Source organism: Leptonychotes weddellii, chromosome 3 (genome assembly GCF_054177405.1).
Source record: "Leptonychotes weddellii isolate Sample4059 chromosome 3, ASM5417740v2, whole genome shotgun sequence".
Lineage (NCBI taxonomy): Eukaryota > Metazoa > Chordata > Mammalia > Carnivora > Phocidae > Leptonychotes > Leptonychotes weddellii.
Window position 1 is genome coordinate 164670108 of NC_138371.1, and position 17405 is coordinate 164687512.

Sequence of the window (17405 nt, forward strand, 5' to 3'; positions counted from 1 at the left end):
CAGGTCATGATCCCAGGGTCCTGGGATCGAGTCCCGCATTGGGCTCCCTGCTCAGCGGAGAGTCTGCCTCTCTCTCTCTCTCTCTCTCTCTCTCTGTCTCTTATGAATAAATAAATAAAATCTTAAAAAAAAAAAAAGAGGAAGAACATCCAGAAAGCCCTTGTTAATCTTTTTTGGAAGTACTACATACATAGGATTAGCAAGTGCCAAGAGAATACTCCATGAAGACTAGCTCCCTCTGACCCTTTCCCCCACCTCTCCCTCCAGAAACTACCATTACTAGTTGCCTCTGTATCCTGATAAAAGTCCGTGCCTTTGTATATACAAACACATATTTCTGAAACACGCTGATGTGGGGAAACAGTATACAACGTCCTGTACCTTCCCTACCACTTCCGTTAATGTATCGTGAAGATCTTTCCTTTTCCGTGCATAGAATCCACTTCCTTCTATTTCAGTTCCGTGCCATTCCGCCAAATGGACACGCCAGGATTTACAACGCCTTTTGTAAATAATGGGATACTTAGGTTGTTCCCAGTCTTTTGCTTTTAGAACAAATGAAGCTACGGCAAGCACACTGGTACATTTGAGCTTGCACTCAAGTGTTTCAGTACTTGAGATCCAGTGGCATGGAGTTGCCTAATCCATGGGTTTCGATCATGGTAAAGTTTGAAAAATATGTCGTGTTGTTCTTTACAAAGGTTTCACCCATTTGATCCCAGAAGTTAGAACATAGGTTTTTGTTCCTTTTGTCTTTTGTCTAAGGGCACTTTCTTAAGGTTGTATCTGAGTCTTTTATTAGATACTGTTTGAGACTATAAGTTCATTGACTGCGTTTCTATTTATTCTTCCATTCAGTACAGAGTACCTAGAACTTTTGCTAGCCACTATGCTGGGGATAACTGTAAGATGCAGGGAACGTATGATCAGGTGGGGTGTCAAGCTGTCAATGACTAGCACAGGGCATGTGACAGGTGCCCCACTGGGGCAAAGGGGGCATTGGATGGTAGGGGCACCAAACAACATTGTGTTTGTTGGGAATCAGGGAATCCTTCCCAGGTATTACAAAGCTGAGTCCCATGAGGCCAGTAGGAGTTGACCTGATAGAATGTTCTTTGAGAGGGGGTCCTAGTTTTAAAGAGCAGAAAGCAGCCTTCAGGAACCTGCAAGTAAGGCTGCAGTTGAGAGGTAAGGGGGAGGGACTCAAGTGAAGGAGGTGAGAAAGAGGAGGCTATAAGGTAGGCAGGGAGCCACATTCTGAAGGACTTTTTTTTTTAAGATTTTATTTATTTGAGAGGGAATGAGCAGTGGGGTGGGACAGAGGGGGAGAGAGAGAAGCAGACTCCCTGCTGAGCAGGGAGCCTGATGTGGGGCTCGATCCTAGGACCCAGGGATCATGCCCTGAGCCAAAAGCAGACGTTTAACTTACTGAGCCACCCAGGCGCTCCAAAGTGAAATTAACTTAAAAGTATATTTAACTTAATATGTCCAAAAACATTATCATTTCAGCATGTAATCAGTATCAAAAACTATGAATAAGCTATTTCACATTTTTTCGTGCTGAATCTTCGAATCTGGTATGTATTTGAGTCTCACAGCCCCTCTCAATTCACACCATCCGTGTTCCCGGTGCTCAGTAGACATGCGTAGCCAGTGGCTATCATATTGGACAGCACAGCTCCCAACTAATGTGTTTGGGAAGCGGTCAGTGTGTTTTAAAGGGAACATGGTATAATCCGATTTATGGGTTAGAAAAAGGACTGGACTGGAATAGGACAAGACTAGAGTCAGGAAAGCCATTAGGAGCTTGCTGTGTTTCAGGCTGGCGATGGTGCTGGAAGGAACTGAGGGAGAACCATGGTGGAGAACTGGAGGGAGGTGGGTGAATTCAAGAGGTTTTGGGGGAGGAGGTGGTTAGGGATATGACTGAATGGATGGGCTTGTGAGGGAAAACAGGCTCAGAGCCGCTGGGTTTTCCAGCTTTGTGGTCTGGGGGATAGTGGTGCCAATCCGTGGGGATGAAAGTCTCGGAGAGGCCATGTCTGTGAAGAGGTAAAGACGAGTTCCATCCCAGACATGAGGACATGGGCGTCAGTGGACATCCCAGTGGAGACGTCCAGTGGGCAATACCAGTAGGTGTATCTCCTGGAGCACAGGGAAGAGATCTGAGTTGAAATGTAGATTTACAAATCCTAGGATTATTTTATTAAAAAAAAAAACTTTTTTTATGGGCGCCTGGGTGGCTCAGTTGGTTAAGCGACTGCCTTCGGCTCAGGTCATGATCCTGGAGTCCCAGGATCGAGTCCCGCATCGGGCTCCTTGCTCAGCGGGGAATCTGCTTCTCCCTCTGACCCTCCCCCCTCTCATGCTCTCTCTCTCTATCTCATTCTCTCTCAAATAAATAAATAAAATCTAAAGTTTGTATTTATTTATTTGAAGGGGGGGGAAGAGCAAGAAAGCGGGGGGTAAAGAGAGGGACAAGCAGACTCTGCACTGAGCCCAGAGTCAGATGCGGGGGATGACCTCACAACCCTGAGATCATGACCTGAGACGAAACCAAGGGTTGGACATTAAACTGACTGAGCCAACCCAGGCACCGCCCCTCCCCCAGGATTATTTTAAATATTAATTGAAGCTCTGAAACTGGACGGGAGGGTAGACTGTGGAAAGGAGGCTAGCTTGGAGCACCAGCATTTAAGGGATAGACAGAGAAGGAGGAGCCCTCAGAGGAGGTGCAGATGGGGAGGAGGAAAACCAAGGGAAGGACACATACAGAGCAAGGGAAGAGAGTGTTACAAGGAAGGCGTAGACAGGAGTTGAGTGGGTAGGTGGTGAATGAGCAAATCTGTCACATACCTAAAAGTGGGTGTGAATAGTAGTGTTTTCTCAGCTTGTTCCTGTCTCCAAATACTCTTCAGCATTTCCTCATGCTTAAATTAAATCTAAGCTTCCCTGACTCCCATTCCTTTTTCTGATGTGGCAGAAGACCACAGATGGGCCAAATCTAATTCTACATTCTCTTTATCCAACAATTATTTTGTGCCTACACTGTCTCAGTCATCATCCTTTATACCATAGAAGACAGGAGTGACAGCAAGAAGTCTTGAAAAAAAGCTTGAAAAAAAGAAAAGTGCATAGCTTGGTAAGAGAGACAGGGAGACAAATAATTACAATACAATTTAGCAAGTTCTGTGGAACATTGTTTCATAAAATTATTTTATGTTAAAATAGTGATTCTCAAAACACTGGAAAGATATGCTGTCTTACTATTTCTAACAACTTTGCCTTCCCCGACTCCACTCTTGCCTCCTTCTGAGCCAACTCGAGTTGCCTTTTTTAAACGATAAATTAGTAGTGGTGAGGGTACTAAGATTCTCAGGACTGTTCCATACCTGGGTCAGCCAAATAGCTCATGGTGGTGTTGGGATTCTAACCAGGTTCTTCTGACCCCAAGTTCAGTGCCTTTCTAGAACTTACAAACCTGTTGATTTTCCTGTGTACCTCCAGTGCTGGTTTCTTTCAAGTTTTATCAGGCTTGATTTTTATCATCTCACTACTTTCTTATAATACCATTTAGGAATGTGTTCAGCTGCCCAATACAGAAAACCCATTAATGATGACAAAGAAATAGGTGTTTGTCACATGCAACACAAGTGAAAGCCACCACATGGGTGCCTTCCATGTGCCAGATTGTTCTAGTCCCTGTGGACACAGCAGCTAACATGGCCCATGTTCTAAAAGCAGGGATCAGTACATTTTGTAAAGGGCCCGTTAATAAATACTGTATGAAGGCTTTGCAAGCCATAGGGTCTCTGCTGCAGTTACCCAAGGCTGCCCTTGTATGCAGGAACAGTGTGGACAATATGTAAATGAGTAGATGTGGCTTTGTTCCAATAAAACTTTATTTATAATGCAGGAAGCCATAGTTTGGCAGCACTACTCTGAAGAGTGATAACTGTGCAAGGCATCCTGTTCGTTTTACCTATAGTATTTCATTCATTCCAGAAAAGCCCATCATACACCCTTTTTCTGATGAGGAAGCTAAGACTTAAAGAGGTTAAGTCGTTTTCACGAAGGAGCACAGCTAGGAAATTTGATAGCCGTGATTCAGGTTCAGTTCTGTCTAAACACAAGCTTGTGCTCTCCACCACCCTTCCATTCTGAGGACGTTTCCGTATTCTGTTCTCTGTCAATTACAAAATCCCAACCTGAGAGTTAATTTTGTAAGGTTAAAAAGAAGAAGTTGTTTCGACACAGCTGATCTGTGATGTTAGATGAGGCGGGAGAGGTGCCTGGGGGAGGGGTACAAGGAGAGTTTCTGGGGCCCTTGGCCGAGTTCTGTTTCTTGATCTAGGTGCTGGTTCTGTGCATATAATCAGCATGTACAAATTCAGTGACCTCTACGCTTACCCCATGTGTACCGTGTGTGTATAAAACATCAATAGAAGTTTATTCCCTGGCTCGCCTAGGTGGCTCAGTCGGTTGGGCGTCTGCCTTTGGCTCAGGTCATGATCCCAGGGTCCTGGGATGGACTCCTGCTTTGGGTCCCTTGCTTGGGATTTTATTTGTCAGAGAGCGAGTGCGTGAGCACAAGCAGGAGAGTCTGCTGCTCCCTCTGCCTCTGCCGGTCCCCCTGCTTGTGCTCGCATGCTTTCTCTCTCTCTGACAAATAAATAAATAAAATCTTTTTTTAAAAAGTGTATCCCCAAATTCAATGAAGTAAAAGCACATAGGAGCAGAAATAATGACCAAAAAGTGCCCCGAGGCAGGCTGACAGCATCTATTTTGGAAGAGGCAAGGACAAGTCTTGATTTTGTTGAACTGAGGAAGAGCCCCTCACCTGCGAAAACAGTAAACTCTGGCTGGGTTTTCATCTCTGCTCTTAGTAAAGAGGCTTGAAAATTGAAGATTTCTGTCCAGCGGTTTCTGTTTCCTCCCCAGGTTCTGTTGATTTCTAGCGGGGTGGTATATTGTAGCAGCCCAGGAAAGGGGCTTTGCGATCTGACTCCCAGCCCTGAAGTCAGCGCAGCAGGACGACTCAGCGGCAGGATGACAGGAGCTGAGCCTCGCTTTACTCGTGGGTGGAATGGGCGCAATAGTGCCCAACCGTTGGGGTTTTTGAAAGGATCAGATGCGGTAACATCAGTCAGCATGTAATCCTGTGTGGGGGACCTATTCGAGTGTTTAAAAAGTTTCGTTATGGAAACTCTTATCATGATCATTTTTTTAATTGTCAAAAACAGAGGTCATAAGAGTTACGATCTTAACCATCTTTAAGTTCCAGGACAGTAGCATTAACTGTATTCACATTGTGTCACCGATCTCTGGAATGTTTTCGTCTTTATTTTTTATTTAATTTTTTTTTTTATGATTTTATTTATTCATTTGACAGAGGGCACAGGCAAGGGGAACAGCAGGGAGAGGGAGAAGCAGACTCCCCACTGAGCAGGGAGCCCGATCTGGGGCTCTATCCCAGGATCCGGGGACCACGACCCGAGCCGAAGGCAGACTTAACTGACTGAGCCACCCAGGCGCCCCTGTTTCCATCTTTAAAAAATTAAAATTCCATTCCCTTCTACAGTGCTTCATTTCCTCTCCCCCCAACCCCAGGCAACCACCATTCTACTTCTGTTTCTAGGAATTGGACTACTTGAGATACTTCTAAGTGGACTCAAACAGCATTTGGTTTTTTTGTGACTTATTTCACTGAGTATCATGTCCTCAAGACGTGGCCACAGTGTAGCATATGACAGGATACCCGTCCTTTTTAAGGCTCAGTGATACAGTTGTGTGGAGGCGCCACGTTTTGGGTGTCCATTCATCTGTGGGTGGACCTGGAGGTTGTGTATTCACAGCCCTCAGTGGTTGTGAATAATGCTGCAGTGAACACGGGTGTGTCGTCAGCCTAGTGTTCGATGCTCCTGTTATGCTTATCACCTTTACCAGCTTCATTTGGGAGGCTGCTTACTTACCTGCCAAACCAAAAGGAAGCATGGTTGGTCTCACCGTGTCTAAACATGGGCGGTCATAGCCGGCTTTGCCCATGTGCCTGCCTGTGCATGTTACGTGGGAAACCAGGGTCCCCCAAGTCATTGGCACACTAAGTTGTGAACCTTTGTGCCTGGGTCGGTCCAGGCAGCTCGTGTCCCAGCCTTCCATCCTTCGGCTTATTGTTTCCATCCCATGAAGAGCCCATGTCAGAGCAGGCTGCTCAGGACGGGGTTGCAAAAGCCTAAGGGGAGTAGACAGGAGCAGACACCTGTTTTCATCAGCTCTTTTATTGATTGGTCTTTCCATGGCAGAAACGACAGCGATCCTGGGACTCGAGACTCTGTACTTAATATGCCAGTTAATTGGTAGCCAGAGTCAGGGGGGGCGATAGAAGGCCGGAAAGTTGCCATTGGGGTGAACTCACAGACCTAACTCTCCTTGGTCGTCTTCTGTGCGCCACGACTCTGCTCCACACCTAAATGCATCTCATTTGTTCGGCGTACGAGAGGTGGGCAAACAGAGCCAGACGGCAAAGGTGCGAGGCTTTGCAGGCCTTGACGTCTCTGTGGCAACCCCCCAGCCTGCCACAGACAATACGTGAACCGATGTGCACGGTTGTGTCCCAATAAAACTTTATTAAGGGGCATGGATTTTTGACTTTCATAGTTCTTGCGTCGTGAAGTACGCTGCTTCTGTTTGTATTTTTCAACCACTTAAAAGTGTAAAAGCTGGTCTTTGCTTTCAGGCTGTACCAAAGGACATGGTAGTTGGGATTCGGCTACTGGGCCTTCGTTTGCCCATCTCTGCTTTTTATAGTATTTCTGTGAGGTCCGTGTTTTATTTTATTTTATTTATTTATTTTTTCGTTTTAAGATTTTATTTATTTATTCATTAGAGACAGAGAGAGAGAGAGGCAGAGGGAGAAGCAGGCTCCCAAGGAGCAGGGAGCCCGATGCGGGACTCGATCCCAGGACCCTGAGATCATGACCTGAGCCGAAGGCAGACGCTTAACCATCTGAGCTACCCAGGCGCCCTGTGAGGTCCGTATTTTATCATCTACATTTTATAGGGAGCCCATTCAGACAGGTAACTTGCTCAGTACTTAACGATGAGCTGTATAACCAGGTTTATAACCAGGGTTTACACGCGGGCCTATCTCAGCCAGCGTAGGCTGCTCTCTGCTCCACTTGGCTGCCTTTCCTCACATTGGCCCTGGGAGCTCAGAGAGCTGCGCGAACCTCAGTGACGGAGATGGGTATGTACCACTGATCTCAGAAGCCTGTCGAGGATACTGGGCAAAACCGGCATTGGGGCCTGTAAATATCTGTTTAAACATTACAGCAGCTGGGTAGATTTCTGAATCTCTTTGATTTTGTACCTTATCTGGAAAATGGGATTAATAAATGATGATTTTACAGGGCTGTCATGAGATACTTTGCAGTGATGAGCCCAGCAGGATTCTTGCACATAATAGGCACTCGGATATCTGTTGTATTTTGTGCTTGCGTTCAAGCTCAGAAACCAATGAAGCTGGCCCACCCGTCTTTCATTAAAGCTACATTGCGTACCAATCTGGTAACAATTCCAATTTCTAATAAATACTGGTAAAACTCAGGAAGAAGGTTGGCCTCTTTTTGTTCATTTTATATCCTCTCTGTGCCAGGAGAAAAGTTTTGCCACTGGTAGGTGTCTTAGCTCAGGCTGTCCTAATAAGATACGGCAGACTGGGTGACTTGAATAGCAGACATTTATCTCTCACAGTATTGGAGGCTGGAAGTCTGAGATCAGGGCGCCAGCCTGGTCAGATTCTGGTGAGGACTCTCCTTCTGGCTGGCAGATGGTTGCTGTCTCCACAGCGTCCTCAAATGGCAGAGAGAGACAAAAGATCTTTCTCTTCTTATAAGGCCACGGCCCTATCAGATCAGGGGCCCCACTTTTATGACTTTATTAAACCTTAATTACCTTGTAAAGACCCCTTCTCCAGGTATAGTCACACTGGGGGGCTAGGGCTTCAACATTGGGATTTTAGAGGGACACAGTTCAGTGCGTAGCTGCAAGCATGCTTTCCAGGGGCTTGAAGCCACAGAAACCATGGCTGCATCCCTTGCTGGTGGTTTCCCAGCCCCACTGGGGTCGGACAGACCTCCTCATGTATGCTTAGTAGCAGCCTCCTGACCTTGCTTCTTCCTGGGGGTCTGAGGACATCGTAGGCCAGGAGGGGCTCTTTGTGGAACATGCCGGGCGTAACGGATGAAGACTGTTGCAGAACCACGGACAAAAGTTCGGGAATCCAGCAGCAGTGAGGTTGCGGAGTGCCTCTTTCACCACACAGAGCAGCACTGTGTTTGATGTGATAGTGGCTGTGTTAATGGGGCAGTTCTCAGAGGAGGCAAAGCTCTCCTTGAGCAGAGAGAGTCTGAGAAGAGGATGGATCGCTAGAAAAATAGAGCAGTCGGTCACCTTCCGTTTCTTAAGCTGGAAAGATACATGGTTTTTTGTTTTCATTTTGGTTTCTGATTAATAGACTTCTCTAAAGATTTTATTCATTTATTTGAGAGAGAGAGAGAGAGCATGAACAGGGGAGGGGCAAAGGGAGAGGGAGAAGCAGACTCCCCACTGAGCAGGGAGCCCGATGCAGGACTCGATCCCAGGACCCCGGGATCATGACCTGAGCCGAAGGCAGACACTTAACTGACTGAGCCACCCAGGCGCCCCTTCTTCACATTTCTTATGCTTGAGGTTTTCTGAGCTTTTCAGATCTGTTGGGTTTATGGTTTTCATCAAATGTGGAAATTTTGCAGCCATTATTTCTTTTAATTTTCTGTCTGGTTTATTACCCCTCTCCTGCTATCTCTTGTCCTTTGTGGCTCCAATTCCATGCATTTTAGGCTGCCCAAAGTTGTTCTACAGTTCTCTTATGCTCTATTAATTTCTTGGTAATACTTCTCTGTTTCATTTTGAATTGTTTCTGTTGCTATATCTTCAAGTTCATTAGTATTTCTTCTGCAGTGTCTAATCTGATTTTAATTTCATCCAGTATTTTTTGTTGTTTTTTTAATCTCACACAATATGGTTTTTTGTCTCTAGAGGTTTCATCTGGGTCTTTTTTATATCTGTTGTATGTCAACTTTGAACATAAGGAATGCAGTTGTAATAACTGTCTTTATGTCCTTCTCCACTAATTCTAACACCTGTGGTCCATGTTAGATTTGATTGTTGTTGTTTTTTCTTTTCTTTGATTATGGATCCTATTTTCCTGCTTCCTTGTATGCCTGGTGATTTTCTTTATTGGACATCAGATATTGTGAATTTTACCTTGTTGAATCCTGGATACTTTTATATTCCTCTAAACTTTTATTGAGTGTCCTAGGATGCAGTTAAGTTATTTGGAAACAATTTAATCATTTCAGATCTGGATTTTAAGATGTGTTAGATGGGACTGGTGTAGTGTATAGTCCGGGGTTAATTATTCCTTACTGCTAAGGGATGACCCTTCGGTACTTTACCCAGTGCCCCAGAATCATGAGGTCGTCTGGTCCGGCTGGTGAGAATTAGTAGTAGTCTTGACACAATGTGAGCACCAGGCCCTGGTACCTTGAGTCCTTTCATTGGTTCTTTCTCCCCAGTCTTGGGTACTTTTCTTACAAGGAGACATTGATCAGTATTTAGCTGATTACTCTCAAAGGGAACCTTCTGGACTCTCCCAAATGCTCTTTTTGGAGGTAGCTTTCTACTGTCTGGTACAGCCCTGTGAATTCTCAGCCCTACCTTTTTAACTCATGGATTTGCCAGATTCTTCCTCCCTGTACCACGGTCTAGAAACCCACTCAAGGCAGAAGGCTAGGGCAAGTGCAGGGACCGTGATTCTGTTTGCTTGTCTGTCAGTGAACATTGTTTCTCACTGTCTGGTGTCCTGAGCCTTCAGATCTGTTGTGCTCAGTATGTTTTCCTTTTGGTTTTGTTTTGTTTTTTTCATATAGGAAGATAAATCCAGTCCCTGTTAATCCATTTTGACCAGAATAAAAAATGTCTAACAGGTTTAAAAAGAAAGCCACACTTAACATTAATATGAAAAGTTGCATTTAAAGAAATTATTACAAAAATTAAAAGTAATTTCTTGTAGGAGTCAGCTTGCAGAAAGACTACTTTGTTGCAGTGAATTCTAGACACTGGATAATTTGCTGTAACATTTTATCTCGTTCCTGTATATGTTAGAGTTGATGAAATATTTTTGTTGCATGCAGTTTTGATTTTTAAACCTGAAGAGGAGAGCCGAGCTTTTGTTGAGTCTGTTAGCTTTTAGAGGAGCTGTGTATTATGTTGCAGAAAAAGCACAGGTTTGGGGTCAAATGGACTTGATGTTGAATCCTGGCTATGTGTGACCTTGAACGGCTTAAATAAGCTTTCTGAGCTTCGCTTCCGTCCTGTGTAAAATGACCATGTCGTCTGGAACATAAAACGAGAACGTCTAAAGCACCTGTCTAGTTAGTGCCTGGGGCTCACAGGACGTGCTCAAGAAATAGTCTCTTGCCAGTGCTCTGATACCAAGTAACTGAGTCTCTTTTAATAAGAACCTTTCCAACATACCTCAAATATTTTAGTTGCCTACAAACTCTACCTAAAATGTCACTCACCGAAATAATAGAGGCGAAAGATGTTGAGAGAACAGTGGGTTCATCCTGCCTTACCGTTCATGCCTAAGCATTAAAGTGTTTCTCCTAACACTGATATTAACAGAAGGCAGGGGAAGATAGGGAGCCTGACTGAAATGTAGGCAAACAGGAGAAGACAGGGCTGGAAAGCTGTGTTGAAGCTAAACTGTGGAAGGTAGACGTTAGGGGCTGAGTTGTGTCTCCCCGAAATTTGTATGTGGAAGCTCTAATACCCAGTGCCTCAGAACAAGACTGTCCTTGAAGATAGGGCCTTTAAAGAGGTGGTTAAGTTAAAGTGAGGCCATGACATTAATCCAGCTGACAGTTGTCACTTTACAAAGAGGGAATTTGGAGGTACCCGAGAGACACCAGGGGGATGCATGCACAGAGGCGTGCTCATGGGAGCACGCGGCCAGAAGGCGGCCATTTGGAAGTCAAGGAGACCGCGGGAGAAACCAAGCCTGAGCCTCCAGAGCTGTGAGGAAATAAAAGTGTGTTGTCCAAGCCCCCTAGTCTGTGGTGGTTTGGCATGGCAGCCCCAGCAACCTCTTACTAGCAGGGAAGTTCCCTGGATCAGTGAGTTTTACTGACTGGAGTGACATTTCTAGAAATCCGTTCATTTTAACCAGATCCACAGATCTCTGGTAGCGTGGATGTGTAGGTGTGCTCTGGAGACCAGCAGCGTGGTTTTGGAGAGAACAGGGATGTGTGTGTGGCTTGGTTGAAGGGGTGGGCGGTGGGGTTAGAGATCGATCATTACAGTTGTGACCCTCTAGAGATCTGTGGGCGGGGAAAGAAAGGTGATGGTGCTTTTGTTGCCCTTTTAAGTGGTCTGGAACTTGCTTCTGTTCTGCTTAGGTTGAGTGACCAAGTGATCTGTCTACAATGACCTCGTCTAGTTCAGATGCTTCCCAGTGGCTTTTCCTGTATATCGAAACTGCCGTGCTTTACTTCTGTCCAGCAGCAACCCTGTTTGTCTTCTTGCTCCTTCTAGCTCATCCATTTGTGGTAACTTAAGTCCTCTGTGTGCAAGACCTTTTCTCTGAGCCCTGCAGATATCACTGTAACTGGTAAGCGGTGAGGTTCTCAGAGGCCCTGAGTCGTCCCCCCACGCCCACCCCGGCAGCCTCGCCAGGTGAGCTGTGGCGTGATCGACGGCTCCCAGCATGGCTGCTGCTGAGCCCTACCAAACGGCCTCATTCACGCCGGTCTGATGTTCCCAGACCTGCTTGTTCTAAAACCACATGCTCACTTGGCTCAAATTGGTGCTTGTATTCCATGCTTGCCACAGAAATGCCAAAAACAGACGAGAGCTGTTTTAAAACAATTCATAAAATTGGCATCAACGTTGCCAGAGCACAGTTGTTTTGTCCTGGGTGGTTTGCGGAAGTTGAGGCAGCTTCTGTGGCAGACCTGGCGATGGGGAAGGTTCTCGGAGAGGGGCCCCCGAGGCAGCCGTGGCGGCCGGGCAAGCGCAGGCCTGCAGGCCCGTGAGTGCGCACGCCGCAGCTGTCGGGGGGGTCCCACTAGGGTTCTCCAGTTGACGTGCTGTCCCATGCAACACGACGACTTCACATACTCTGTCCCTGCCTCCGTCCTGCAACCCTCCAATTTAATGGGGAAGCAGAAGGCAGCAATAAGGAGCTTCCCTATCTTCCCGACACAGAAATGTAAACTCGCATTCTGTATTTTAGTTCTCATCTTGTTTGACCTTTCATTAGTTCTTGATATAATTCCTTCTGGAAACACTGTCTTCCCATGGCTTCTGTGACGTAACTTTCCTTTTTTCCCTTCTGTCCTCATTTGCTTCCACCAGGCTGTTCCATGGCCGAGGCGCCATCTTTGGTCATGCATTTCATCCTCTGGACTCCGTGAGGCTGTCTTACCCTCCGCAGAGTCAGAATGAAGGCGACTTCTAATGTGAGGTGTCCTGTCCAGGCTTCGCCTCTGAGATCCTGACCAGTGCGCCCACCGTTACCATACTGTCTCTTGCTCATGAAATCCAAGGGCACCTCATAAAATGAAAGTCTAGAACCTCCATCCTGGCCCTCTTCCGGTACTCCTGTCTTTGTGAACGGTGCCAGTGTCTGTCCAGAGGCCTTCGCCAGGAATCCTGGGGTCGTTTTGGTCATTGTCTCCTCCCTGAGCCACCAGATCTAGTCCATCAATAAGTTCTTTTTGATTTTACCTCTTAAGTTTTTCTTCAGTCCACCCACTTTTCCCCATCTCTGCTTCTGCACCCCTGGTCCAAGATAGCATGCTCTCGGCCTGCATCTACTCCGGTCCCCTCTGTCTGTTCTCACACCGCCAGCTTCATCTTTTTAAAGTGCACACCTGTGCTTAAATCTCACTTGGTATTGCTCTTAGAATAAGGATGAAGAATCTCAACATGGCCTCGGAGGGGGGCAGTCTGACCCCTTCCTGACCCACCCGCCTTGCTCTGCGGCTGTGGCGCTCCCCTCACACCTCCAGCATCTGGACAAAGGTTTTACGTGTGTGTTCTTCTTCTCGTCCCCTTCACATCTCCACACGACATCATCTTCAGGGACCCATTCCCTCAACAGTGTCATGTTCATATCAGGTCTCAGGTTCCCCCTACCCCCATCCCTGATCAGACCTCTCCTTCCCAGCCCTTGGGGGTCCTCTGCCCTCCCTCCATTCTGTTTCTATCAGGCACAACTTTGCTTTTGTCAGGAAGGGTTTGGTTCATGTCTCTTCCTCACTAGACCGCTCCGTGAAGCAGGGACCATGCTAAGTTTGTCTCATCACTGGATTCCCAGAGCCTACCATGGGGACACAGTAATTTTTTGTTAAATGAATAAAAAAGTTTAAGAACAGGGTTTAAGTTCCAGCTCTGGGCACTGATTGTCTGGATCTCAGTTTCTTATCCCGTGGAAATGCATTTGGCACCTTACCTATCTGTTAAGAGTCTTAAGAGGGAAATAATATATCTTGCAAACGATGAGTGTGGTTTTAAATATTTATGTTCTCACATTTGAAGGTTGAGGTTTATAATTATCACAGTGGAGATGATCCTAAGTCAAGTAATGCCATTATTTTTTTTTAAGTTTATTTATGTATGTAATCTCTACATGCAATGTGGGACTCAAACTCACAATCCTGAGATCAAGAATCACATGCTCCTCTGAGCCTGCCGAATGCCCCTAATGCCATTGGTTTTTTTGTTTTTTTCTCTTATAGGAGAGCAGTAGGGGATGGGAAATACAGAAATGGGAATTTCATTATGAAATCTCACTGCTTTGAAAAGGTGAATGGGGAAAGAGTAACCTGAATAAGTAGATACTTAACATTTTTAGTGTTTTCATTATGAGAATTCTTAGCACTCACTTAAGGTAATTTGGATAACGGAGAAAGGCAGAAGACAGGAAATCATCCATCTTCCAACCTCCCAAACATATTTTCCCACATGCTTAAATATTCAGCAAGAACATAATTTTTAATGCCTGCAGGGTAATGTATCCTATAGATTACTTATTTATTGTTATTGTAAAAATTTTTCACCATTAGGAATGCTAATCACAGCATTTTTATTTCACATAAATCTTTGTGTGCATAAATGTATAATTTCCCAAAGTTCCATGACTGGATGGAAGATTATGTGTAGGAGTGTTTTTTTAGGCTTTAGATAATTATTCCCTCATTAGTCTCCAGAAACATACCAATTCATCTCTCCACCAGTAGAGTTAAGACAGTGCACATTTCCTTCCCAAATTGGGGTATTATGAATACACATATACATATAGTCCTATCTAGATGCAGATTTAGTGGGTGGAAGTGGTATTTGATTTTTCAGACTTGCATTTGTAGTGTGGATTGCTCCTGAATTTGAACATTTTCCCCGTTAGCCACCGTTACTTTTTTCTCTGTCAGTTACCTGTTATTCTTTGCATTGTTTGGGAGTGTTCTGTTTTTCGTATTTACTTATAAAACCCTCTTTACATTAAGCACAGTAACCTTGTCTTCAGTAAAACCCTTTCCAGATGATCACAAGTTCAAAAGGAGTTTAGAGAAAAGCAGCGTGTGAAATGGGATAATATGGTTAAATTATGCTTTCTCCATAAGGGCGGCTGTCTGCTCTCTCTCTTTTAATTTTGCCTCCTAAATTGCCTGCGTGTGAAGAGTCTGGACTTTGAAGCTGGACAGGCCTGGTTTCAGCCCGGGCTCTGCCTGTCTGGACAAATTATTGGCCCCTGCAAGTCTCCGTTATTCTTCTGGACAATGGGAATCCTTCTGGCCTTGTTTTGAGAGGTCAAAAGTTTATGGATAGTGCCCGGGCAGACGTGGTATTCTCTCCATATTCCTTCCCTTCCCATATCCCTCAAAGATGTGCTGTTCTGTAAATGCGTACACACTCGTGTATTTTGTTTCATTAAGGAGCGTGCATGTTTCACTCCACTTGTAGCCAGACGCGCAATGGTGCATCAGTGTTCGCTGAATAGCTAGCTATGGGAGAAAAGTGCAGCAGAGAGGAGAAAAAGTCTTCTTTCACCATTGGAGTCTGGGAGAGATTTTAACTTGGAAGCTCAGGGATGATATTAGCAAATTTGGATCTATACTATGCAAGTGGTAGATGATGGAAGACACACCATCCTGCAGAAAACACAAATAGACGGCCTCAAATACTCAAAAATATTTTGATTTTAAACAGCTCCAAGTCAAGTCTCAAAATACTTGCACTCTTTCATTGAGAATTTGTCTCAATCTGTTTTTTTTTTCGTAGGTGTGGCTGGATCTCTTAAAACCTATTGTCAAGCAGATTAGACGTAAGTATATCCCTCGGGCGCGCGTGCCTTTAACAGTGAGGTTAAATACAAGCCAGACAGTTTCCTCTTCTAAACGTCGTTTGCCCTGTGGCATCCAGCACTGGTGGTACAGATTCTTGGTTTTTTGTTTTGTTTTGTTTTGACCCCATGATTTCCTGTCATCATCCACTAATCCAAGTGCAATTAAAATGTCACTTCTGCAATTTTAATATTTAATATTTCTTTTTTTTTTAAAGATTTTATTTTTTTATTTATTCATTTGAGAGAGCGAGAATGAGAGAGCGAGCGAGCACATGAGGGCGGGAAGGTCAGAGGGAGAAGCAGACTCCCTGACGAGCAGGGAGCCCGATGCGGGACTCGATCCCGGGACTCCAGGATCATGACCTGAGCCGAAGGCAGTCGCTTAACCAGCTGAGCCACCCAGGCGCCCTGCAATTTTAATATTTAATAATTTGGTAATCTAAACCTTGCTTGGAAGATCAAATCTCGATTTAACAACTAAAGCATGCTGTTAATCCCAGCCTAATTGAACTTGCCTTGGTCAGTGCCCGCGTTTGTTACTGTCACTTTTGAAAGGGAAGGTGGGGCCCTGTTTTCAAAAGATTGGGGCTAGGTTTTCTGTCCCATGTCTCCAAAGCCTGGGAAATCAGAGTGCAAGTGTTGTGTGGAAAAAATAAGGTGCCCAAAAGTGTCTGTGTGTGTGTTTTTCTGAATGGCAAGCAGAGCTGAACGGAGTCTGGCTTGCATTTACATCGTGTGCTGGAGAAGATTAAGGAGGGCTTGGGAGAGGAGTAAGGAAAGAAGGCTTGCTTTCTCTTTCCCTTCTCCTTGAGCCTCAGACCAGGACAGTCCCCCCACCCACCCACCCCGCCCCCCACTCTCTGCTTTGAGGTCAAGTTCAGAGTCTAAATGCTCCCTCACTGCAGCCCCAGCCTGGGCAGAAGTCTGAGGCTAGAAACAAAATCGCATGGCATTCGTGGAACAGGAAGCACCAGGACACCTTGCTCCGATCCTTTTAATGTCTGACTAAGAAACCCCACTGGGCCACTTCTAGCAATTTATGTGGGGGTAATAAACAGGCGCACCGTGTCTGCAGGACCCTTATGCATTTGGAATTGATGTTGGTCTTCTGTCATTTAAATTAAGCAATTATTGATGCTGAAAATGAAACCACCATTGTTTGTTTAACGTTTATGGGATGGCTGGCCTGAGACTGAGTGTGGGGGGCGGGGTGGAGGGGGGAGACACACGTTGCTGAGAGAAGCCCCCAGGCCTGATAGGTGGGGGTAGCGAAGCGTCCAGAATGATGACTTGTGTCCCTGCAGTAACTCCTGGGAAATGCTCAGGGTGGAAAGGTGTCTTTTAGCACGTTGCCAAATGCAGACGGAAGACGGTGTCTGTCGCCATTGGGTCCACACCGAATGGGGCTTCTCTCTCCTTGGATCCCCATGGGCTGTGACTAGTTGTGTGTGAGACAAAGCTGTCCTCTTGCATTGAGGGGTAGCATCTTCCTTGCTTCAGGTTTTAGAAGGATCTGAGTAGCCTCATGGGATTCCCCGCGGACAGGAGAATAGGCTGGCCTTCCTGCCTCCCCCATGTTGCTATTGTTACTTTATGACCCAGCCTCCACGGGCGAGGGTCTCTGTTACTTGTTAGAGTGGGCAAGGAAGAGGGGTCCAGCATCTCTGGGCTTCAATATGTCTGTGCCTTGTTTTTCTCCTAATTTTGTGTATATTGCCCCCATCTTCATTTTCTGTCACCGTTGGTTTTTTTTTTTTTCCTCAACTTAAATGTGTGATCACAGATGATAATACAGCATTATTTTTTGTGACAGTGAAAGGTAGAGCAAAAAGACATTTTCTGCTTTAATACAACTGCTGTTAAAATTTGGATTTCATTATAGTACCTTATATTTCATAGACTGTAAACTCTTGGCTGTCATTCCAGATGGCAGAACTTGTAAGACTGCTCTGGTGTT

At 45.4% G+C, this 17405-nt stretch overlaps 1 protein-coding gene across 1 annotated transcript in view; it reads left to right on the forward strand.

Moving 5' to 3' along the window:
• Nucleotides 1–12062: 12062 nt before the first annotated feature.
• FARP1 (FERM, ARH/RhoGEF and pleckstrin domain protein 1) overlaps nucleotides 12063–17405 on the forward strand; it is a 75507-nt gene continuing 70164 nt past the window's right edge. The window contains exons 1-3 of the mRNA XM_081815512.1: nucleotides 12063–12133; nucleotides 12460–12514; nucleotides 15385–15427. Of these exons, the coding sequence (XP_081671638.1) occupies nucleotides 12063–12133; nucleotides 12460–12514; nucleotides 15385–15427 (169 nt within the window). The remainder of the gene's footprint in view (nucleotides 12134–12459; nucleotides 12515–15384; nucleotides 15428–17405) is intronic.